Source organism: Canis lupus, chromosome 34 (assembly GCF_003254725.2).
Source record: "Canis lupus dingo isolate Sandy chromosome 34, ASM325472v2, whole genome shotgun sequence".
In the NCBI taxonomy this organism is placed as follows: Eukaryota; Metazoa; Chordata; class Mammalia; order Carnivora; family Canidae; genus Canis; species Canis lupus.
Genome location: NC_064276.1, coordinates 35,075,063 through 35,099,850, shown reverse-complemented (window position 1 = coordinate 35,099,850; position 24,788 = coordinate 35,075,063). Strand labels below are relative to the sequence as shown.

The window sequence follows — 24,788 nt, the reverse complement described above, 5'->3', positions numbered from 1 at the left end:
CACACACATGCCCCTAAGAACTCACCAAGAGAACCAAGTGAATCAAGAAAACCTTCACTCTTATTAGGGTTTCAAAAGGACCTGTGGCTCACCCTACTCTACTGATTAGTTGAGCACTTTTCTGGATCATAACTTTTGTAACCCAGGTCATGAAAATACTTTCTAAGCTCAGCGCCTTCTTGTCACCTGTCAGCAGTGAGAAGGGTGTTGCGAAGTTCATGGAACTCTTGTATATAGAGCTGGATTGACAGCCCTGTAGGAAGGATGTCACTTACCAGTTCAGAGAAGGTGAGCCCATTTTTATAAAAATTTACAAGTCTCTCAAATTACTGATTCTGACATAAGCCTCCTCTAGCAAACTAAGACAACCTGGGCTTCTTTCACAGCCTCTGCAGCATCTGGTAGAGTGGACAGTGCATACCAAGAGCAGCTAGCGAGGCATGGGGGGGACTGGCCACAGAAATGCTGCAGAACACAGGAAAGAACTCTGAGACAAAGAGCTAGATGTCCATGCAAAAAAAAAAAAAAAAACAAGACAGGCACACGTGAAATAATCTTGAGCACTGCAAGAGACCACAGGGCCTGAGACAGAAGTCGGGACACCCAAACCCTTGTCCCAGCTCTGTTCCTCCGCAGCTCAGGACACTTAGGCAAATCGCTCACCTCTTGACTTCAGTTTCCTTCTCTGCAAAACGAATAGTTCAGATTCGATTGCCTGTATGAGGGTTAAAAAAAATAAACAAAAAGAACCCAGGGAGGGGAAAGATTTGTACAGAAAGGTCCAATGTCTCAACCTTCCACACACACACTTTCCAACCCCAGGTAGCATCCGGGCACCAGATGCAGCCAGCCCCCCGGAACTGATGCACCTCACTTCAAGCCCTGCTCTGCCGTTTACAACTCATGTGACTTGGGAAACGTACTTAACATAGACCTTCCCAAGCTGGTTGCTTGGGTGTGTTGATCCCTCAGCCCTCGGCAGGGCTGGACGGTGGCAGAGGCCCCAGGATACCACCACCACCTGTGAGCAGCGTCACCCCTGTGTATATTGACCTCCTTCTCCTGGCCACACAAGTGCTACTGTTCTCTAGGTGTGCCCTGTCCGGTGGGAAGGATTGGGAGGTCCTAATAGCCTGTCTTGACCTTGGATTCATCATCTGTCAATGGAAACAATAACTGTTTTGCCTCATAACCACCTCATGAAGATGGTGTGTGTAAAGTACTCAGGACGGCCGTGCACCTGGTAAATGCCCGGTACCGTTTGCTCATGTTATCATCACCACTGCCAATACTATTGGCCAGATCTCCGACCTGAAGAGGCTAGAATTTGTCCTTAATGCCAACAAGCACCCATGTGGCAGATTCTGAAACCCCTCGGTGCGTCCCTAGCCAAAGACCCAGCAGGCCTGCCTCCCGTTCACCCTTTCACCAGATGAACCTTGCACAAAGAGCATTCTTTTGGATCTGAAGGTATTTTTCCCAGAAGGAAGTCTCATCTCTACCAGGATAGCCCCCTTCAAAAAGACTGTGCTTCAAAACATCCAAGAAGTTATGCCTCGGAAAACAAATAAAAACATGTAACCACAAGTGGTGGTAAGTGTTGTAGGAAATTAAACAGGGTGCCATGACAAAGTCCTCTTTCCGAACCAGTGACGTGTAAGCAGCCTCAACTCTGGGCACTGAAAAGATTGCTCAAAGTGAGTAAGGCGTGACCACCATGAGATAAAAGCCCATGAAGAGGAGTTACGCCAAGCACCGGCCCTCACCCTCAGAGGCCTGGTAGGAAGCCGACTTTGTGCACGACAGCTCAGGGGCCTTACACACCCCAGGCATCTGCTCTGAACACTCAGTGCCCCTCTAGGCCTCCTAAATCCTAGGTCTCTGGCCCTGCTCGGCCCTCCATTAGCCCCTTTTGGGGGAAAGTGGAGATGGCATCTCTCTTCTAGGAGGGGTGTCCCATGTCTCTGGGAAGGTCCTAGAGAGAACAGATCCAGGCCCCTGAGAGATTTGCTGTGTCTCATACTCCCGAGAATGTGCTGGAATGCAGCCCATCTCGGTGGAATCCGGACCCACTTGTCATCAGATGGGCTGAGGAGCCACACAAGGGCCGGCGCATGCTCTCTTAGCACTCACCCTCAACCCCAGCCACTAAATCCTCAGGGCAGGGCGTGATGACTTGGCCCCCTCCCAAAAGCTTCTTGGATCTGTCATCCTTGTTGGCACGACTTGCATCTGCTTTAGAAATCGGGGCACTACCTACTCCTGGAGAGTGGCGAGCTGAAAAACATCTGGGTGCACGAGAATTTTCCTGGCTGTCACTTTCCTCCCGTGCTGTCCCTTCCGCACCAAGACTTTCTAGCCCCAGTTATCAGAGTCACCTAAGTGAGGGTCTGGAGGCCTCATGAAGAAAGTTTGAACAAGAAAATGGGAAATTTCTCTCTACCCTCAGAATGTCTAACTGGACCTGCAGGAGGGAACATATGTTTCCAGATTAAAGATTTAAAACCCAAGAAGGAACTTTTCCAGGTTCTGATTTAGAAGGAAATTGGGCACGCATAGGGCTTGGTATAGACTCCAGATGATTTCTGATATCCTGTGGGGGCTGAGTCTCTAAAACCATCAGCCAACAATTCTTGCTTCCAACCTCTTTGATCCCACCCCCCAAGGCAAAGGCTCCTGCATAAACCCTCGGGAGGCTACTGCTGAGAAAGCCTGTGCAATTCTCTTTCCTCTGTAACAACTGCCATCACTCCCACTGGAAGAGTGCCCGCCACACGCCAGAACCGTGCATGTGCTCCCTTAAGGACCCACAGCAACCCCCCACGAGGGATCTCCATCGCCACTTCCCAGATGGGGAAACCAATGCTCAGTGAATCGGGTGCCTTACTCGAGCCCACAGTTAGTAATAATTATAGTTGTCATTTATTAAACACTTAAGTGCCTTGTGCCAGGCACTGGCAACGTGATCTGTGTGCAATCTCATGTGGTTGTCACGACCCCTCTCTAGACCTCTCTCCAGAGGTTGGGTGGCTCCTATGACACTCCCTGCTTTTCCTAAAGCAGAGACTGGGCTGCTGACCGTGGCCTCAGCATCCGAGTACAGCTGACCTGAGCAGCAGATGAGAAACTGTGTACAACGGGCCTAGCACAGGGCAGATGCCAAAAAACAGGTGCTTTTCTCTTTTGTGACATCTCTTTCCCTCCAAGACTGCCTTTGACGTTAACCTGATGCCACCTACATAAAAATGTGAGGAGCAGAGAAAAGGGCAGCCCCAGCCACCGGACACCACAGCAATGAGGAAGAACCAATCTGGGTCAGAGGGGCTCCGGAAACAGCTAACCCTGTGGGTCATTTAGTTGAAAGCAACCGCATGAGCATTAATGTTATCACCATCTTCATCATCATTTGATAAAGCAATAAAATACACTAATGATGATATGAACAATAGCAAGACCGAACAACATAATACTCTAATTCATCATGCTGTGCAAAGCGCACCTCCGATACCTCTAAAATATTTTCACAGAAGGAGATCTAGAGAAGAAAGTAAACAGATCGTCTGGTCACATTTAATCAGCAAATTATTAAACTTCCTTGCCCTGTCTCAGGGGTCACTCCTCCAACTATGAGAGCAGCTTCTGTGCTTCCCGTGTATGTGTTGATACACTGGTGCTCTCGTCTGGGGACCTTGGGAGCCCTCTGTTCCTTACCCAACTGTAATGGGATCCCCTGTCAGGTTCAGTAACGAATAGCATCACACACACCCTGATTGAAGACACTGCCCATCCCCTAACCACAGGCTCTTACTGTCCGCCTGAGGCCTGTTTTGGCAGAAAAATTATAAGTCTCTTCTTAGACGCAAAGAAACAGGCGTTGCCAGACAAATTGCTTTTCTTCCAGACACATTTGTTAAAATTGCCTGGGCTTCACTGACAGGTGATAGAATGACCAAGGTTACTCAGGTAGATGAGACAGGAGCAGGGAAGGGAGAGGGAGAGAGCCCGATGGATTCCTCCTGGGAGAAGAAATGCACAATTTTCTCAGCTAATCAAGAGGGAAGAAGACATGGGGGCAAGATCGTGGGCTCTCACATGCCAGGGGGCTGAATAGATGTTTCTGAGAATCTAGCAACCTGCTTCTCAAGGGGGACAGCAGTGATGGGGATACTTCATTACTCACCATCTGGAATTCGGTGTCACACACAAAACCAATGTTTCCAAGAGAATTCACACTCTATTTCTCCCTGAGGTCCTGTGATTTCTTTCTTTTCTTTTTTTTTTTTGAGATTTTGTTTATTTATTCATGAGACACGCAGAGAGAGAGGCAGAGACAGGAGAGGGAGAAGCAGGCTCCCTGCAGGGAGCCTCATGCAGGATTCAATCCCAGGACCCCAGGACCATGACCTGAGCCAAAGGCAGATGCTCAACCACTGAGCCCACCCAGGCACCCCAGTCCTGTGATTTCTAATAGCCCACTCCCAATCCACATTTAATCCATGCTATCAACCACAGCAGTACAGACAACATGTCTTAGCCCCACTGTGACTTTATAAACAGAACAAAGATGTTAAAAAAAAAAAAAACTAACAAAATGAGAAGGAAATGAGTAACAACCATCTCAGCAAAATGCTGTTTGGTGAAGACTTTCTTCAAGGCATGTTTGGGCCTGAACCGGTGAGGTGTACTAGTTGGGGCCAATGGCTGATTCCATCCCATGTCTGGGAGATGGCAGGTAATTGGCACTCAGAGGTAACTGATTTCATGACTAAGTGTCACTGAGAGAACCATATTTTCAAAATAACTGCCCAGGCCTGCTATCTGTAGCCTACGGCCGGTCACCCAAGAGAGCTCGAGTGACCCTCTGAGCAACACGCCCGATGTTACTGATCCCAGAGGCCTGAATGAAGCTGCAGCATTGGCAAATTGTTTTCTTGGAGACCCCTCTCCACTCCTTCTCGTATCTCCTGATGCCCTCTTGCCCTAGGGACAGTCCTTCTGGCTGCCCAACTCAGAACTCAACTTTGCAGCTCTTAAAGGCAACTCGTGCTAATATCTCCTGTCTTATTTTATTATAACTGTTGGTTTTCTTGTCTGTCTTCTCCACTAGACTATAAGACCCACAACAAAGGAACTATGCTCTTCCTATTCACCTTTAAATCTCTGAAAGCTAACGGAGATGCATAGAGAAGGAACCTCATAAGTGTTTTTGGATGAACGAATGCAGTTCTAGGAACTTTCCTAGAACTGCATATCAGAGGGCTTTGATTCTAGCCATTAATCTCTGCCATTAATCAAAGGTGCAGCTTCAAGTCTGGGGCTCAGTTGCATCAATGATCAAGAGAACAACCCCAATGAGCAGTTGACACCCATCCCCACATCATGCTCAGTGCAGCCCCATGAGTCCACAGAGGAGGGCTGGAGCTTTGGGGAGATATGGGGTGAGGGGAATCCTGAGCAGACCAGCCTCAGGCCTCACACCCCCTCCTCAAACAGAGCCATCTTGCTTTTACTTACTTACGTGTGAGACTCTCAAATAACACTATGTGTGCAAAGACAACCAAGACAAAGCTTTAAAACTATAGAAATAGATGAACTGGATGGTTTTTTTCAGCTAGATTCCCCCAGTTCTATTAAAAAAGGCCCCACTCCCTCAATCACTCGATCCCAGTTCACCTCTGCAGACTCATCCTCCTCAATCCTCAAAGCAGCCCACATATGTCATTCCAGCTACCCCCTTCTATCTGTCTGAAATCACCCTTTCCCATTTTGTTTTGCCTGGAAGAGCCCAGCTCACCCTTCAGGATGCAACTCAGAAACCTTCCCCTTCATCCCTACTTCCCCAGAAACTAAATGTGTGCTTTCTAAGCACCACTCACTCCTAGGCTCTCAGAGCACCTCATAAATACTCTATACTATTAAATACTGGCTGTGTGGGATCATCTGTTTATTAGACTCTTTCCTGATTGGAATATAGATGTTTCAAGGTCAAGAGTTCAGTGTTTCTGCTATTCACTTCAGTGCCTGACATAGTAGGCACTTAACAATGTGTGTCACTTAGGGGTGTCTGAGTGGCTCTATTGGTTAAGATCTGACTCTTGATTTGGGCTCAGGTGATGATCTCAGGGTTGTGAGATCGAGCCCTGCATCAGGCTCTGCACTCAGTGTGAAGTCTGCTTGAGATTCTCTCTCCCTCTCCCTCTGCCCCTCACCACGCTTGTGTGCTCTCTCTCTCTCTCAAGAAAGGAAATGAAAAGGGAGGAGAAGGGAAGGGAAGGGAAGGGAAGGGAAGGGAAGGGAAGGGAAGGGAAGGGAAGGGAAGGGAAGGGAAGGGAAGGGAAGGTAAAAAAGGAAAAAGAAAGTAAAAAAGCCTCTCCCTCTGACTGTCACTCCCTCTGCTTGTGCTCTCTCTCTCTCTAAATGAAGAAAATGTTTAACAAATAATAATAATAAAATGTTTTTTTAAAAAACAATGTGTGTCACTTAAATTAGGAAGTCAGAAGTTATTGTAGGAAATTGGTAAATTAGTTGATAGATAGGTTAAGGAATTAGTCAATAAGTTAAACTACATGTTAATGGGAAAAAAACTCTCTTTAACTAGAGAAATTGACATTCAAGTGTGCATGACTTCTTGATTTAACCTTCCTTCGTAAAAGTACACTTTTAAAAAGTACTTATGTATCTAATGGCTTTCTTTAGTGGAATGTCAAAGGAAATGTGTTTCTTGAGTGGAGAAATCCTTCTCTATCTTTGACCTGGTCCAGGTGGATCTTTCTCTTTTACACCCTTTTAGGATGGAGGAGGTGATTCTAAGAGAGTACAAGAGAGCCAGAGCAGACTCTGAGTGGTAGGAGGCACATACAGTGATTTATCTTGACTATAGAGACGCTTATTAGGCACAGTTTGGAAAGGCGAACATCATATGTGGGCTCCCAGGGAGTATTTAATGTCAGGCTGGCTGTATAGCTATATGTGACAGAACCATAGACTCTCTGAGTTGGAAAGAAATTCACGCTGAAAAGGACCAAATTTCTCTGAACTCCAAATCATACAGCATTCAGGGTACGCAAGAGGAGATCGATAGGGAATATCTCAAATATGGAATCCCCTTGGTATCTTATCCCCAACTCTCTTTTCAACATGTAAGTCCTAAGTTTGACTGCTCTTTAGGCTGGCAGTTTTTCAATTTAACAAAAAAATAGTTCTGGGTATAGAAATAAAACAAAACACTAGGGATATGACAAAATGGAAAGAAGGGGGTGTTTTACAATATACTCGAAGAGTGAGTAATTTAAAAAGGATATCTGAGTTGCAGACTATGAGAAATCACTCTGTTCCCTCTTGTTCTGTTCAGATGAGTCCTTCGTACTTCTCAAGGATCTGGATGTGCCATCTCTGAACAACTCCATTGGGAAATTTCCACCCGATGGTCTGCACCAGGCAGTCACTCGTGATGGCCATCTCTACCCTGACGTTGTACTTCACATTGATTTTCTCCAGCTATGCAGTTATCATAATGCATAGGGAATGCATAGGGGGAATCAATATGTCTCCCCCTCTCAATCACTTGATGGTTAGCCAAGGAATGCAGAATCATTTTTGATAATAGCACAAGGCAAATATGACTGGGAAGATAAGCCCAAGGCAAGAATTTCTTCAATGCATTACTAAATTGAGTAGAGAATCTTTATAAATTTTTCTCTCATTTAGAACACTGATTCTCCACCCTAGCACACCAAATCAACTTTAACTAATAAATTTGAAATTCTTCCTTTGCTACCCTAAAATGCAAACAAGAGATAATGCTACCTTCCTACATACTTAATTTTTTATAGTCATTAAAATTACATTTTACTAAGTTTTTATTTAAATTCCAGTTAGCTTACATACATTGTGATATTAGTTTCAGGTGTACGATATAGTAATTCAACACCCACACAACGCTCATCACAAGTGCCCTCCTTGGGCAGCCCGGGTGGCTCAGCAGTTTAGTGCTGCCTTCAGCCCAGGGCGTGATTCTGGAGACCCAGGATCGAGTCCCGCATCGGGCTCCCTGCATGGAGCCTGCTTCTCTCTCTGCCTGTGTCTCTGCCTCTCTCTCTCCCTCATGATTAAATAAATAAATCTTAAAACACCCATACACACACACAAAAACAAGTGCCCTCCTTAATCCCCATCACCTATTTGACCTGTTACGAGTGCTGATTTGTGTCCCAAAAAATTCATATGTTGAACTCTTATACCCAGTACTTCAGAATCTGATTGCATTTGGAAGTAAGGCCTTTAAAGAGAAAACTAAGGCAAAAAAAAAAAAAAAGAACCCCACCCACCTCCTCTCCAGTAACCCTCAGTTTGTTCTCCATAGGTAAGAGTCTGTTTCTTGGTTTGCCTGTCTTTTTTTTCTTTTCTTTCCTCATTTGTTTTGTTTCTTGAATTCCACGTATGAGTGAAATCATATGGTATTTGTCTTTCTCTGACTGACTTAGTCTGTTTAGCATCATACTCGCTAGCTCCATCCGTGTCATTGCAAATAGTAAGATTTCATTCTCTTTTATGACTGAATAATATTCTTTTTTACCCATTCATCAGTCGATGGACACTTGGACTGTTTCCGTAAGTGGCTATTGTAGGTAAATCTGCTATAAATATCATGATGCATGTATCCCTTTGAATTAATATTTTTGTATTCTTTGGGTAAATAGCTTGTAGTGCAATTGCTGGATCATGGGGTCGTTCTATTTTTACCTTTTTAAGGAACTCTCTACTATCTTCCAGAGCTACAAACTTAATTTTTTAAAAAATCAATATGCCCTGAGTATGGAAGGTAAATAAAAGAAAAGTCACTTCTAGGAAAGTAATATTTCAGTGTGTAGAAGCCGGGGCATATACAACAGGAGACATAATGAAGTTGTCAGATATATGCTGTCATTTACGGAACCACTATAAATGCAAACTCACACAGGTGTGCTATTTGATGCTCAGAGACCACGAGTCATGTTGCTCTTGATGATGTGGCTTTCCAAAATAATGGCCAATTCTTGGTAAATTCCAGACAAAACAAATTACAACCGTCCCTCAATTTACCCAGCTGTTGCAGCCCTGGGAAACTCAACGCATATAAAATCATGAAAAAATGCTTTGCGTTAATATGTAAAATGGAGACAGATTCAGGCTCAGAAGTTATAAATAGGTTTTTATAATTTATAAACCCGTTTTTATAAACAGGTCCATTGGGACCCTCAGAAGTTACGTAAGACACAGGACAATGCCTCATTCTGTGGAACAGCCCTACACTGCAGAATGTCTAACAGCACAGGCTCCTACCCATTTAATACTTCAAGTGTCCACAACCATCATGAGAATGATGGACACCCCCACGGATTTCCAAAATTCCCCCTAGGCAGCAGTCCACTTTTGCTGAGATCTACTGGTTTACAGTATTTTCTCTAGGGCTGCCTCCACAGACTCAAACGAAAGTTGATTCTAATTGTAAAACCAAAGAATGATAGCACTAGAAGGGACCCTACAGTTCATCTATCTGGCCCCCTCACTTTCTTTGGTTTCCCTTTCTTTGATTTTTATTTCATATTGAGATTTAAAAGATATCTTTGAATATGTCTCTCTTCTACACCAGATATTTGAAAAAAGTTGAGTGATTGACAAAACATTTTCTGGTTTTTTTTCAGAACATTTGGGATTGAAATCACTTACTCCTCACCACTGAGTTTCAGTGCCAGGCTGGATACGCTTTAGTGCCCATTAAAAGCCTGGATTCTTGCATACAAACAAATCAGAAAGATGCAAAAATAAAATCCTTTACAAAGTGTCCAAAAGAATGGTCTCTAGGAGCAGAAATTGTCTTACTTGGTTAGTGTCTAATTGATTTTCCCACTATTCTTCCCAAACTCCAGCTATCAGAATCCAAGCAGGACCTTGGGGACTAAATGACTGACTTCATATGCTCCTGCACCGTGCACAGCTCAGGGCCTCTGCTTCTGCCTCAGGAAGCAATGCACTGGTTCCTTAAACCCTAAGGAAGACTTGGCTATTTGCCAGTTACCCTTGGCTAGGGGGTTCTAATAACGAATTGGGTATTTTTATGATGGCAGGCCAAATGTTAAGAAGAGAACCATTGATTGCCCAAACTTCACCATATTGGCTCTCCGAATTAAATTAACAATCAAATCAATGCCAGTTTCAAAAGCATTGGTTGAGAAATTTTGATTTATAAGCCTTGTGTATGATCAGGGGGTAAGGAGGGTAAAGAGAAAAAGCTCATAGTATTAAAGAATTATTGAGAAAAACTGCAGATCACACACCGAAGCGCAGAATTAGATTATCTCTAATCCTGTCCTCACACTGCACTGAAAGAGCAATCTAATGTGTGTCTGCAAACTCAAATCTCTTCAGGAGATGAGAGCACAAAGTCCTCCACGCACCCAAGAAAACAATGTCAGGGCCTCATACTCAGTGCTTATACGCTCTATACTTTCCTCACGGGAAAGTTCTCCAGTTCTCCCCTCAGAGACCACTTCCTCTTAATTTTAGACTCACTCTAACAATTGAAACATCAGGTGTTGGAAACAGCAATTTAGAAAAGAATGTGGTCTTCATCCTCAAGGTAATCCCTGTGACAGCCACAGAATGAAACAACTGACAGTCTGACCTCCAGGAAGGGGGTGGAAAACAAAGGGGTGAGAGGCCAACAGAGGAACTCAAAATAAATGGCGGCTTAGGTTATTCAGGGCAGAGATGGATGGCTTCACCAGCCCGAGCATGTCTCCAGATACAGAACAATAGAGTAATTGATGTAAAAGAAAAGTAAATTATGCTCAATATATTTAGCGGCAAAATCCATAAAATTCAATGAAACCGAATACTAGAGTGTTCGAAGAGGAAGACCCTTAAGAGAGTATCCCTGTCTGATTCCTTTATTTTACAAAGAAGAAAATGAGTATAAAGGAAGGAACAAGGTCAAGGCAGGGTTGAGACAAGAGCACAACCTCTGGCTCAGTGCTCTCCCACACAGATGCCCTGAGAGCTGACAGCACTAAGGGTAGGAAAAGCGATATTGCATCACCTTTAATCATGCATTTGTGTCATGGCTTCTGACACCTCTGGCTTTGCTTCCTTGCACTGATTTTACTCCCTGATTTGTGATGAGAGAACCTCAGGGTTGGCCCTTAAAATTGAGATTGAAGGTATAGTTTACTCTGACATCCCTCCTACATCCCATTCCTGGCATGTTTCCTCCAAACTGTCCTATGTTTGTCATCCAACATGGCACCCCACCCACTGGCCTCACACCCAGAGTTCCCAGCACGTCTTAGGAAACTCTCCCAACTTGCAGAAGTTTGGCATATTCCCAGTCTCTTTCTAATTTGATCTATAATTCCATCAAAGAAGGAGGGAATATACTAGTGTTTTTCAATTATAAGTGGAGAGCTTGTGAAAATGTAGATTCCTGGGCCCCAATACTGAAATTATGATTTCATAGATGATTCTAGTGGAAGTGGGTCTTGACCCACTTTGGAAAACACATGGCTTCTACTTACGTCTCCAGGCTCGTCTGCCCCCAGTCCCTTCATGCACACTCCCCTTCACCCAAAAACTTCAGACTGCCTATCCACCATGTCTTTGCTTCATGCTCCATCCTCTTTGCCCAATTAATTTCCCCATATGCTTCAAAACTACCTGATACACATGTCTCTTCTCTCTTCTTTCTCTGTTCCTGTATATCTCTGCATTATTGAGTTTATACAGCTTGTAATGGACACTGACTTTTTTGTTTTATCTCCCCTTGAGGTCAAGGCCATGTCTCACTTGCCTTTTTAGTCTCAGCACTTAGCACCCTGCCAAACACATGGTGGGCACTCCTTAAGTTCATTCAATTGTCCTGTCCTTTGCATGTGCTAAATTCCCTTGTTAAAAACTAGTTACTTACTTACTTTTGCATTTTTTAATCAACCTCACTCCCATATATAGTACAAAATCTCCACAGATCACTTGAGCCATCATTCGCAAATGAGGAGCACTTCCATAATATGTAAAAAATGAAAGAGAAGAATGTTAACATAATGTAACCCTGGTGCCATCAAGTGTGGAGATCATAATGAACTAGGCCCATGTTCACTCAGGATATCTGACCCCTAAAGAATTTGACAGCGACACATACAACAAATAAGAATTTTTCTAAATAAAGATCCGTCTCCAGTAGCTCATTAGAATCAATTCTGATTGCCTTCCCAAGCATTCGGGTTAAAAGTTTTTCAGAACTAACATTGACATTAGAATTGGCCTTAAATTTATTCATATATATAAAATTTCATGTATTTGGTTTAAGATCCCAGAGATCTCCAGTATTTTGCACCAAAGATGAACCACCAAGAGATCAGCTCATCTCCTGAAGTCCGCTACCCATGTGTGCTTGTCCCATGCAGGTGTCTGCTATGCAGAGTTTGGAGTCCGAGTCCCCAAGACCACAGGATCAGCCTACACCTACAGCTACGTCACTGTCGGGGAATTTGTGGCATTTTTCATTGGCTGGAACCTGATCCTAGAGTACCTGATTGGCACTGCAGCTGGTGCCAGTGCTCTGAGTAGCATGTTTGACTCTTTAGCAAACCACACCATTAGCCGCTGGATGGTGGACAGCGTGGGAACTCTCAACGGCCTGGGTGAGACTGCCATATCCTCTTACCCCAACACGTGAAATTACCCCAACAAACAAATGGGTTCCCCTTTTAGGATTCAATGTGGCAAAATATATGAAGAGCCTTAAATATGTCTCTCTCTCTCTCTCTTTTTTTTTTTTTTTTTTTTTGCAAAGTAGTTCTCCTGTGAATCTATTCTAAGGAAATCATTCTAATTTCCATAAAACCTTTATATGAAAAGATATTCATCACAGCCTCATTTATAATTAAAAAATTAAGAACAGCCTAAGTAGTCCATAATGGAACAAATGACTAAGTTAATTGTGGAAGCATATTATGTAGCAATTAAAAGGATGATGGGGAAGACTGTTGTAATGACATGGAATATGTCTTTGATGTAATGTCATGTGACAAAGGAAATAAATTGTATATGCATCATGCTGATAACTATATAAAAATAAAACCAAAGCAGGAAAAATAACTGTAATGAACTGTAGTGGTTTCATCGGAATTTTTTTAATTTTCATAAAGAAGCATGTATTAATTTTTAAATGACAAAATATACTTTTAAAAGGGACAAAATGGATTCCAGTCTAGCAGAGGTCAAGGAGGGATAATATAACTGGGTGAATACTAAATAATCAGAACTTTACATAACAAATACCAGGAGCTCCGTCCATCACTTGCCCCGTTTCATCCAGATATCTGATTTTACCCTCTCATATCCATGGGAAGCCAAACAATAGTTGAGGAAGCTTGGGGGTCTTGCCCCAGAACTTGCAAGTACAGCTTCTGTGGCTGTGTGCTAGTCATGTGACTCTGGTGTCCCTATCTCTGAAGAATTGATAAACATACTGAGTATCAGATACTGTGAGAAGATGAACAGTATGAAGACCACATCTGCACATTATACTTATTTCACAGAAGTTTTAGGTCTGAAAAGGCCCTCCTAGACCAAGTAGTGCAAACCCTTCACTTTTACAGATGAGGTCCAGGGAACTGAGGCATCCGCCCAAGGCCACACAGCTGGTCATGGGCAGAAGTGCGGCTGGAATTCAGAAGCCTGACGGCTGAGGCAGTGCCTTCTCCACTCTATAGAGGGCAGGAGTCCATTGGCCAACAGGCTGCACCAACCGGGTGGGGTGTATTCTCTGCTTATTTTCTCTGCAACCGCATACACATAAATGCAAAGAACATTCTTCTCCCAATAGTTTTCAAAGATACACATTTTTAAACTTTCTACAAATGAAAGATTGCAGGAATGGAATGGAAAATTTATGCACTATGGAGCGAACAACACTGAAGATAAGCCAGTTTTCAAATAACATGTTAAACCCATATATACACCATGAGTGTTTCAGGGCAGTTCTGACCTCAAATATTCTATGCCATGGTTCCATGGGCTATGTTGTCATTGTCATTTCGTGTGTCCCAACTTTGGGTCCAGGGAGGTCGGGTCCTCTGACCTATATACCAAGACCTTCCCATTTGTAAATAGACACTTATGGACCACAGTGTAGGCACACATGCTCACACATACACACACTTGCACACAAGCACATATGTGGACACACATGCCTGTACACACACACTTCTCCTCCCTCTATGATACATTGGTCTCCCTTGCCAGAGCTGAGTGCAAGTGCTCTGAGGGGGTGCCGGGAGTTTGCATGCCCCTTTTTTCCCCTGGACAATATTAACTCATGTCTTTGGCCTCTAGGGAAAGGTGAAGAATCATACCCTGACCTTCTGGCTCTAGTGATTGCAGTCATCGTCACCATTATTGTTGCGCTGGGGGTGAAGAATTCTGTGGGCTTCAACAACGTCCTCAACGTGCTGAACCTGGCAGTGTGGGTGTTCATCATGATTACAGGCCTCTTCTTCATCAATGGGAAATACTGGGCTGAGGGCCAGTTCTTGCCCCATGGCTGGTCAGGGGTGAGTTCATTTCTAAAGCCTTGTTTGGCTATTGCACATTCAGCCTTCCACCCTGTAGCTAGTCTGAGACATATTATCAAAAAATGCTGCTCTGTCCCATAATCTTCATAGCACCGTTTTCATCCCTTTTTATCTGAACTTAATTGGCGTGCTCTGAAAAAATGATTCCTATATCATTTTTTTACTTATTTCACAAATATTCATTGAGATCTTATTTAATGCAAATGACCATAACAGATTTGATGTTTTGGCCACGTGAAATATGCCTAGTCCTACGCTAGGTGTTCTTTTTTTTTTTTTTTTATGCTAGGTGTTCTGCATGTAATGTTTAAGTGTCTTAATAATCTTGCAAGGAAGATATTTACCTTCTGGCCTTACAGATGAAAAACTCACACTCAGAGAGGTCAGGGGACTCACTATTAAGTGCACAATATAAGTGACAGAGTCAAGATCCAAAGCCCGGACTCCCTGACTGTAAAGCTTGTAAATGAACAGCTTGGTCTAAAAGAATCCCTCTGGAGTATTTTTGGAGAGACAGACAGCCCCAAATAGACAAGGCAGCAATGGAGCCAGAAGAGCAGTAAAGGGATGAGTGTTGCCTAGGTATAGAACAAGGTCAAGAACAGTTTTTAGATGTAATCCCAATATTTGACCCAATATAGAGAGAGCCCCACTGAGGTCTAGGTGCTGCTGAGAGGGCACAATGAGGGCTGGTCATAAGTCCCATTCTTGTGACATGGTTCATGGCAGAGAAGTCCACTCCCAGTCCACCTAGCGTGGTCTTGCAGTTGGCCAGAGAGTGGGCAGGACCAAAAGGGCATTCTCAGATCTCATCCTCATGATTTGGGTGGTGAGGCTTACATTAAAGAAAAATGGGAAGGTCAGAGTGGCAAAGTCTTTATACTGACAAGTAGTTCTAAATTGTGCCTGGATCCTTTTTCTGGTATGACTAAAAACGCTTACTTTATGAATTCATTGGTAAAATTCAACTACCTATTCCTTTTTTAAAAATAGTAGAACTCAGAATTTAAATAAAATATTTTTTAAAATAGTAGAACATTTTGAGCTGGGGAAGATCTTAGAAATCACCTGCTTCTACCCCTCACCTAGCAGGTAAGGAAACTGAGGCCAAGGGAGGAACACCTGCCTACCACTGGCAGAGAGTAAGTCCGGGACTCCACCAGATTCGTTTTTGTAAAAATCTTTTGCTTAGACTGGTTTTCCTCCAAGATGTCCAGCGACCAGAAATCTCTCTTGGAAAACACTCAAAATAACTCCTCTCTATTCTCAACCATGCCACACTATTCAATGAAGAGAAATAAGCAAAAGAGCAATTTAAGCCAAGATTTCTAGTCTTCTGCTTATCTGTAAGAATTCCACGGTACCACAAAGTTCATCCCTCCTCCTCCTTGAAATGAATAAATCCTGAAACTGGTTAAAACCAGAAGAGACAAAGAAACACTGTTGACCCCATTCTGGATCCCCGAGTCTATATTTTCTTACAATACAAACCGTTCCTTTCCTATCAAATAAAAGAAACAATAAATTACAAGCGTGGCAAAGAAAAAAAGTGTTTTTCCAGAACTCAACTGCATTTTCATCCTTGCACATGATAATGTTCTCACCATTTTTTTTTCCCAATCTGAGAAATTTTGGGGTCATAGACTTAACTGTTAAGACTTTGGCCAACAGCAAACTTCTGTGCTTTGAGGTTTTCTCGCTCATCAGAGGGAAAAACTAATTGCACCAAATGTTTGCCAAAAAGATAACAACTTAGATGAATTTTTTTTTTTTTGGTACACATGGTATGGTTAGCAATAGTGATAATCATAGGAGGGAGGACTTAGGGTTTACCGACTACCTGTTTGGTGCCCAGCATTGTGCTCTCTTACAACAAAACTTTAAAGCAGGTGCTGCTGTGCCTAACTTAATAGATGGAGAATCCAAGATTCAGAGAGGCTGGGGAACTTACCTGAAGTCACTTAACCATCAGTGCCAGGACTGAAATTCCTGATCAGGTCTAGGTGACTCCAAAGCACTTTCTACTGCATGGTCTACCTTGTGCATGACCACCCTTTGTTTCTGAGCCTTCTAAAAAAATGTAATACGATAATTAATCCAACACATTATGTTTTTCATCTCCTTTAAACATTTGCAAAGTCGTAGAATCTTAGAGTGAGGAGGAACACTAGGACATGGTCTAGCCTCTTTTCTCACCTTCAGGTGAGAGTATAAACCTGACCCGGCCAAAGTGCATTGTTTACTAAGACATAATAGCAAAGCAACTTGAAAATTTTTTGCAATTACTTAGTTCATGTCTAATTTTCAAAATTCTCCTAAGAGGTCACCCGAATACCACACATTGCAGTTCTAGGCCCCATGTAAGACTGGAAGCCAGTAATCTCTTCTGTGCAAATGCCCTTGGCCCAGGCTGATGAAGATGAACCAGTCTTTTAACCTGTCCTCTGGACTTTGTTCTGGGGTCTTTATTCTCTTTGGGGGTCTCCTCTTCCCACTCCAGGACCCCATATCCCTCTTCAGGATAGTTAGCAATCCACCTCACGGAGGAAGGAACTAATCAAACCAGCCTTAGGGGCTCCCATTTATACACCCAGGTTCTCACTAGCTTTTATAGCAGGAAAGGATCAGAAGCCAAGCATTAAAAAATGAAAGGATGCCATTCTTAACTTACCATTTTCTTTGTGACACACACTTTCATATACACTTTTCATGTAAGCTTCACAACAGCCCTGATCTCTACTTTTACATCAAAATATCTTAAATTGAGGGATCCCTGGGTGGCGCAGTGGTTTGGCGCCTGCCTTTGGCCCAGGGCGCCTTCCTGGAGACCCGGGATCGAGTCCCACGTCAGGTTCCCAGTGCATGGAGCCTGCTTCTCCCTCTGCCTGTGTCTCTGCCTCTCTCTCTCTCTCTCTGTGTGACTATCATAAATAAATAAAAAATTTAAAAAATATATCTTAAATTGAGAAAAGTGAAGGTTACAGATCTACATCATAATAGAGCTGAAATTCAATCCCAGTCCTGGTTGAGTCCTTATTTATTCCACTACCCTTCAACCTGGGTTTGGACACATGGGACCAATTATCTTTTTTTTGCACCTTTGGCCTCATGAACCTCACTCCAACCCAACCTTTCTTGAGTAGGTTTGTCACTCGTCACCAAAAAAAGTATGGCTGGGATTTTGTATTTTTCACTGCAAATATATTAACCCTGCAGGAAATTCAAATATGTGTTCTAGTGGCTGTGACTAAAAGTATCAGCTGAGCACAAAGGACAGCCCAGTGTGAGGATGGTGCTGACTCATCCTCTTTCCTATCTGCCTGGCCTTGGATTTCTGCATAGTACATTTCCTCCCTAGCAAACTAGCCTGGACCTGTTCTTTCTTAACTTTATTTTCTGGTTACTTTTCCAGTCCAGCAGGCCACTTTGTTTTTATTTTTGTTTTTATTTTTTTAAGTAAGCTCTACACCCAACATAGGGCTTGAACTCATGACCCCAAGATCAAGAGTTTCATGCTCTACCGACTGAGCCACCCAGGCACCCCTAGCAAGGTCACTTTGAATTTGGATCCTAATTTTTAAGGTCTGACACCCTCTCATGAACATGTCATCCACCAAGTCAATAAACACACTCCCTATTCTGTTACCTAACAATTGTCAACAGAAGTGAGTCGCCTACTTGGCAGCTACATGGACTTCTCTTTAGGGAAAACCTGACCCTTACCCCTGACAAGGGGCCTACTTCAGAGTTCTAATCCACTTTATTCTTCAACCACTTCAGGTAGAATGGGATGAAGAAGATCATTGTGTAGGAGATTATTTATAAAGATACCATTACAGAACTCGAAACACACTTCTCAAGTGCTTTGAAAGGGTTAATAATGAACAATCTGTCCTCTGGCCATGGACCCCTCATAAGCTTACTGTTTCCCTGCTCCAACCACATCCTTCCAAAGAAAATAGCTTAAGGAATCGTTTACTCACTTACAGGTTCTGGGTCAAATGCTTCTTTCGTCTTGAAGAGCCAAAGAACAACAAACATTTTTCTCTAGATCAAGTAACGGCTGGCCCTCGGCTGAACCCCTGCTTCCATCTGCAGTTCCTCAGCCCCTGAACATTGTTGGATGTGTATTCCCTGTGTGTTATTTGTTCTCGATGCTATCTTATGGTTTTCCTTTAACCAAATAAGACACTCTAACCGCACAAACAGCTCCCAGGAAAATGGTCCTTGGCAAGTATTTGTGGGGAATGCTGGCCACCTCCAAACAAAGGAAAAGTTGGTTTTTCATGTTCTCCACATTTTAATTCATTTGCTGGAACCTATTAACACATTCCACTGTCACTGTGGACAGGCTGCTAATAGATCTGGAGCATGAGGGTGGTAGAAAATGCTATTAAAGTCCGAGTTTTGTCTTGTTACCTTGGGAGTGAATTATATAAAGGTGCCTAATTAGCTCCTAGGCATCTGGCAGATTGGCCAACGCGGAATACGGAGAGCTGCCTCATTCCTATGCCTCTGGAATTTCAGTGAGACGTAGGGGGCCAGTTTTCAGGGACTCCACATGCTGAAATAGCACGCCACTGGTGACATTGCTTTTGACAACTAAGTAAGCTCCAGCGACTGAGGCACGTGCTGCTTCCCCACAAAAGCTCTGTAGAGGGATGAGCTGATCTGGATCAGCCGGCTGAGCAGCTACACCAGCTTGACTTTGGAAAACTATCTCTGCTTATGTCATCGAATTCAAAAGTCAATACTATTTGTTATTTGTGTAAAACGTTTCCTAAAAGTTAGGATAAAGTACCAGTGGACCGAGAAACACACATTTACACACATTTCACCCACCGGTTTTGTTCATAGATTCTCACTCCTAAGCACACACACACACATTCTTCCATGCATGGAAGGAAATCCTAATCATAAATCCCAGTGGCCAGATCTAAGGTCTGGAGAGAGTGAAGTGGAAAGTAGTTTTAGTGGTCAAGAGGGTAGAGACACACTCATACATAGTTCCACTTCCTGGCTCTTTTGTATTTATCAATTAGGGGTCATTTGCTTGCCAGGAAGAAAAACTCATTCAAACTAACTTAAGTAAAAAGGTGACCTTATTTGCTAATTGTATTATCTTCTCTTCAATAATCTGTTTATTCAATCTATATCTTGTTAGATCAGGGTCTGTTTGATCTTGGCAGGTATTCTGGGGGTTTTTCTACTTCCCCCCTCTCTCCCTAGATCCATTATCCATCCTTCTATTCTGCTCTATGCTTCAGAAAGCCCCTCGATGGTTGCTCCCTGTTCGACTAAGCCAATAGGGCCTTCACTGAAATCATTTCATTTAAACCATCGGAGTTAAATTCTCTTTCCTGCCTCATGCAGTAGAACGTCTAAATGTCCACCTTTGATCTGCCCAGTCATCCTTCAACCATATGGCTTTCTAGGTCTGCATAGGGAATTCAAGCTAACAGACATTCTCTTTGCAAACTTTCTCTCTCTATTCCCAACTTGACCATAGTCGATATTCCGGTATCTCATAATTATCAGTAATTACCATCTATTCTTTCAGTTGTTTGCAAAATAGCAGCATTCATGTTTAACAGATAATATAGACACCTATTAATCTTGTTCAGTTTATTATCACAGTCACGGTTGCATTTTGGGTCCGGCAGTGAAGCCCCAGGGGGTTAAGCTCAGAGTACTTTTGCTCATGACTGTAGCCCTATCACAAAGCACACTTCCTGGCACTTGGGAACAGTTAATAAAATATATATATATCTAGTTCTAATAAAAAGAAACAAGGAGGAGGAGAAATTTGTTTATGCCTTGGGGCTCCATTTGTACTAAAAAACTTACGATAGTAATTTAAAAACACCACTGGTAAGAGCTAATATTTATTAAGTACGTACTGTAGTCTATGACTGTATAGTGAACTATATTATCTCATTTAATCCTTGTAACAACCCTGTGAATTAAATCCTATTTTCACCTCCATCTAAGAAAATGAGGTTCCAAGAGGTTAGGAATTTGTTCCAGGTCACCAGGCTTATATGTGACAGAAGCACCCTACGTCTGACAGTCTACAAAATTGGCTCTCCTAACCAAATCCAATGGCTGCCCCTCTCACCCCCAACCTTATATGGCTTTGGGGTTCCCTCTGAAGCCTGTAGTATACTTCTCCAACTGCTGCATGGTCAGTACTTCAAAATTGGAAGGTATCCTCCATATCTTCCACTGAGTCTTCTTTTCTTCCACTTAGACATCCCTAGGTCCCCAGTGATTCCTCACATGGTGTGGCTTATAAACCTCTCGTCTTGTTCTAGGTAGATTTACCCCAGAGTTCTAATTTAAGACACTTCCACCCCACTTTCCTTAGTAGTGAGGGCTGGCAACCTCTAGGAACTTTCAATCTGGCACTGACTACATCAAATAGCGTAGCCCTGTAGCCCTGGGGCATCCTAACTGGGAGCTGATACATCATCAGACCGATTGTCATAACAGATCTGTATGATTTACAGTTGTGTGCATGTGCATGTATGTATAAGGGATGAAGGATGTTAAAGGAAGAGAAAGCAGAACCTACTTTCTGGAAGCTATCTTAAAGCAAGGTTTTCCTTGATGGGGGCAATTTAAGGAGTCTGCAATCCCAGCATCTGTTCTTCCCTAAAGACCAAAAACATTTTCTAGACAAGTGAAAACAAGCACATTTCCAAACCTGTGAACCTCCATGCACAATGAAGTGAGGTCTGTTTTCTCTCCTTGTCTGGAGGCCCAAACACTTTCAGTTCCCCGAAATGAAGGGCTTAACTGAAGTGAAATTAGAAGTTTTAACTCTCCTACCAGAAAGTAGCCCTCCGAGAACAATTGCTTGTTTGAGAAGTTCTTTCTACCTGAGTTATTACAATAGACCAGGAGTTCTTAGACTATTTTGTACTACGTTCTCCTTAGCAGTTTGGTGAAGACTCTGAATTCCTTCTAAGAATCATGTTTATAAACGGATAACCTAATTACATAGGAATTCAAAAGTAATCAAATATAAAAATATAGTTTTAAATATTTTAAAACTGGAATATAATAACAAGGTCCTATGCTCTAATATTGTTTTAAAGATTGATATCTATGTCTAATAAATATCATAATTTGGAAGCAGCAAAAAGCACCAGCAATATTTCAACATCTCTGCAACAATCTATTATGGAAATATATCTGATTGCTATTGGCGACAAAGTCGCAGGTACTGTTTGTCACCTACAGTTGTAATTAAAAGAAATGCTAATGTTCAATCAGAGGTTAGTAAAGATAAAGATGTAATCTCTTCCCAGCAAAACTCACAGGCCCCCTGAGTTGAATGGACCCCAGGAGAAGAGCCTCCAATTAGGGAATCGAAACTTTAGAATCCTAATGGGAGAGACCATAGAAATGACCAAGTCATTTTACAAGTGAGCAAAACTTGCTTTTGAGGTTTGAGAAGATCTTCAGCTTGTAGTGTACTTGGTAGGTTCCAGCACTTAGTATTTTGTCGTTAATTATGGAGAAACCAGTGGAAAAGGTTAAGAGTGAACATTTGGGCACAGTTTATCTTCTTGGCACATGTTTTGAATTTCATCATTTATAAGCTGTTTGTGGAGAAAAGGGGAAAAAATGGTCCATCCGACAACAAATCTCACTCCTGAACCCCTGGCTAGAGCTTACATACTGCCGAGGCCCCTCACCCTATGTATACAGATCTAGAAAAACTCACTCACCCTCCCCTAAAGGGACATTCCCCAAGCATTGGAAGAGGCACACTTTTTACTCTCTGCTGACACTGAGAATGCTAAGGTGGGGAAACTTTGCTTAAACTTTAGTTGATTCTTTGGAAGAAAGTAACATACCCCTCACGGGAAGACTCTCACTGATGTCTTGACTTATCAACAACCCTTGGAGCCATGCAGCCTCCTGTCCAACAGACATCCAGCAGATGTCACTGGATACCACCTCCACAGCCCTACGCTGCCTCTTACCACATATCTTTTCCTGCCTTAGAGCCTAACTGGGTCACTCAAGCACCCAAAGGAGTAGAAAAATCCGATTGTCGCTACCCGTCTTCCCATGAAAGACAATAGGATATCTGAAGATCTGAACATCTTTTATACCATTTCAGATCTAGAAGTTACCACAGAGATGATCCATCAGGGGCACTAGTGGTAATTTGGGCAGGGACAGTTTTTTGAACCCTGTACACTAAATGCTGAAAGCACATGCCCCATGTCTCCATGACCAGCACAAGTGGCTCCTCACATTTCCAAACATCTACTAAAGGAAGTCACACACCCTCTGATTGTGGATGAGCACCATTGAATGAAAATAAAGCACAGAGAGGTTAATGAGTTCCCCCAAGGCACAAAGATAGCCAATTCATTGATTCGCTTACAACCCCATTTATTTCCAAAAATGATTTGAATGTATTGAACAGCAGTTCTTATTTGGCCAAAATTCTCCTCATCTCTGTTTTACACATGAGGGAATTGCCCAGGGTCACACAGCTAGAAAGTACAGGAGATCAGAACTCAAACAGTGAGCACAAGCTCTGCCACGTTACTCCCACGCTGCTCAGTAACGTCCCCAGACACTGGGCAGTTGTCATACCACATGCTAGGCCCTGGTGCTGCCCTGACACTCTGAGTCTGAGAAATGCCATTGTCCCACCAGGTGCTGCAAGGAGCAGCCACGTGTTTCTATGCTTTCATTGGCTTTGACATCATCGCCACCACCGGAGAGGAAGCCAAGAATCCAAACACGTCCATCCCCTATGCTATCACCGCCTCCCTGGTCATCTGCCTGACAGCATATGTATCTGTAAGTACTATATCCTTTTGGGACCATCCTGATGGTCTTGTCATGTTTAGCCTTAAAATGTACCTCCAGGACTGGGTTACAGGAAGTGTCAGGAAGCGACCCCTTTGTCGTGCTATCTTAGTGTCTGTATGCATGTGTCCACACACCCTCTATCCAAACTGGAGAGCAGCAGCCCCAGGCCCTCACTTCAGCCCTGGCCTCCAAGTCTCCATCCCACTCCTCCCCACACACAGGCTCTGGGTGTCGGCTGCTGCCCAGGGGATGGTGTACAGGGAGTGGGCTGCTGTCCAAGGAGCTCAGATCATAGGCTGGCAGTAACGGGTGGGTGTGCAAGCAGAGGCATTGTGGACCTCTGTGCACCCTCCTCAATGCTCTTCTGTCTTCTGGGAGCTTCCCGGCAGCGAGAGGCAAGGCTCTCCCAGAGTGGGGAGAGAGAGTACATCATCCTCTAGAGACACTCTTCCCCTTAAATCTCAGGGGAAATGCAATTTCTCTCTACTGCTGCTCCCTCTTTTTATACGGCTCCAAGCTTCTCTTTAAGGTTTTCCTGCCAAAGAAGCCTTCAGCCTTGTCTTCTCAGGATCACCTCCCTGAGATTCTCTTCACACTTAGGATGTGTCATTTCTCAGCTCCCATCCCAGAATTTCTATCACGGAAATAGTTCACCACAACCAATATCCCCCCTCTGCCCTTGGCAATGGAGAGAACCAGCTGACAAGCCAATAGGTATGTGGTTACACAAATGCCCCAATCCCTGAGGGTCCCACTCACTTCAGTTACCACAAATAGGAAAGAGCCAGCAGCTGGGGATGTGCCCCATCAGCTCTGCTACCCCTGCTGCATAGCATAGGAAAAGCACCTCCTTCCCAAAAACTAAAACAAAACAGAAACGTCTTTAGCAACTAGGAAAGCCAGAGCAGTGGCTGGCTTGATCAGTGAGGCAAGCTGCAAAAGAAGATTGTCCTGGACAGCAAAGGAAAACCCAAGAGCAGCCTTGGATGTTGTTTACAGGAATTCAGCTGCCTCTCACCATTGTTTCATGAGTGGGCCAATTATCACCTCCCCCTACGCACACATAGGCAAGTGGCTTCATCTTATCCATACCCTGGTTATCCCTGCAGAGAGTGTTCAGGGAGTAGGGAGTGGGGGTGGTGTGAGGGGAGCAGCAGAGACCATCTGCTCTGCATTTCCCCTCTTATTGCTCCCTCACATACTCCCCCCTCTCCCAGGGGCCAACCCCTGCGGCACAGAAAATAAGGTTAATAATCACAATTCCTTTCCTAGAATAGTGCTTTGTAGACTACCGAGTACTTCTATGTATCTACCCACGTTTTGCCCATCCTGATCTAA

The 24,788-nt window shown here is 43.5% G+C and overlaps 1 protein-coding gene and 1 long non-coding RNA gene across 3 annotated transcripts in view; one reads left to right on the top strand and one right to left on the bottom strand.

Annotated features, from left to right (window-relative positions):
- Window positions 1-24,788, top strand: part of SLC7A14 (solute carrier family 7 member 14) — a 111,700-nt gene that overhangs the window by 61,092 nt on the left and 25,820 nt on the right. Inside the window, exons 3-5 of the mRNA XM_025425567.3 lie at window positions 12,438-12,674; window positions 14,371-14,588; window positions 23,292-23,438. Of these exons, the coding sequence (XP_025281352.1) occupies window positions 12,438-12,674; window positions 14,371-14,588; window positions 23,292-23,438 (602 nt within the window). The remainder of the gene's footprint in view (window positions 1-12,437; window positions 12,675-14,370; window positions 14,589-23,291; window positions 23,439-24,788) is intronic.
- Window positions 1-24,788, bottom strand: part of LOC112645953 (uncharacterized) — a 59,339-nt gene that overhangs the window by 14,196 nt on the left and 20,355 nt on the right. The window contains exon 4 of one of the 2 annotated variants that reach the window (XR_004812039.2): window positions 664-715. The exons of the other annotated variant lie outside the window; for it this stretch is intronic. This is a non-coding gene — a long non-coding RNA (uncharacterized LOC112645953). The remainder of the gene's footprint in view (window positions 1-663; window positions 716-24,788) is intronic. 2 annotated transcript variants of the gene reach the window in all.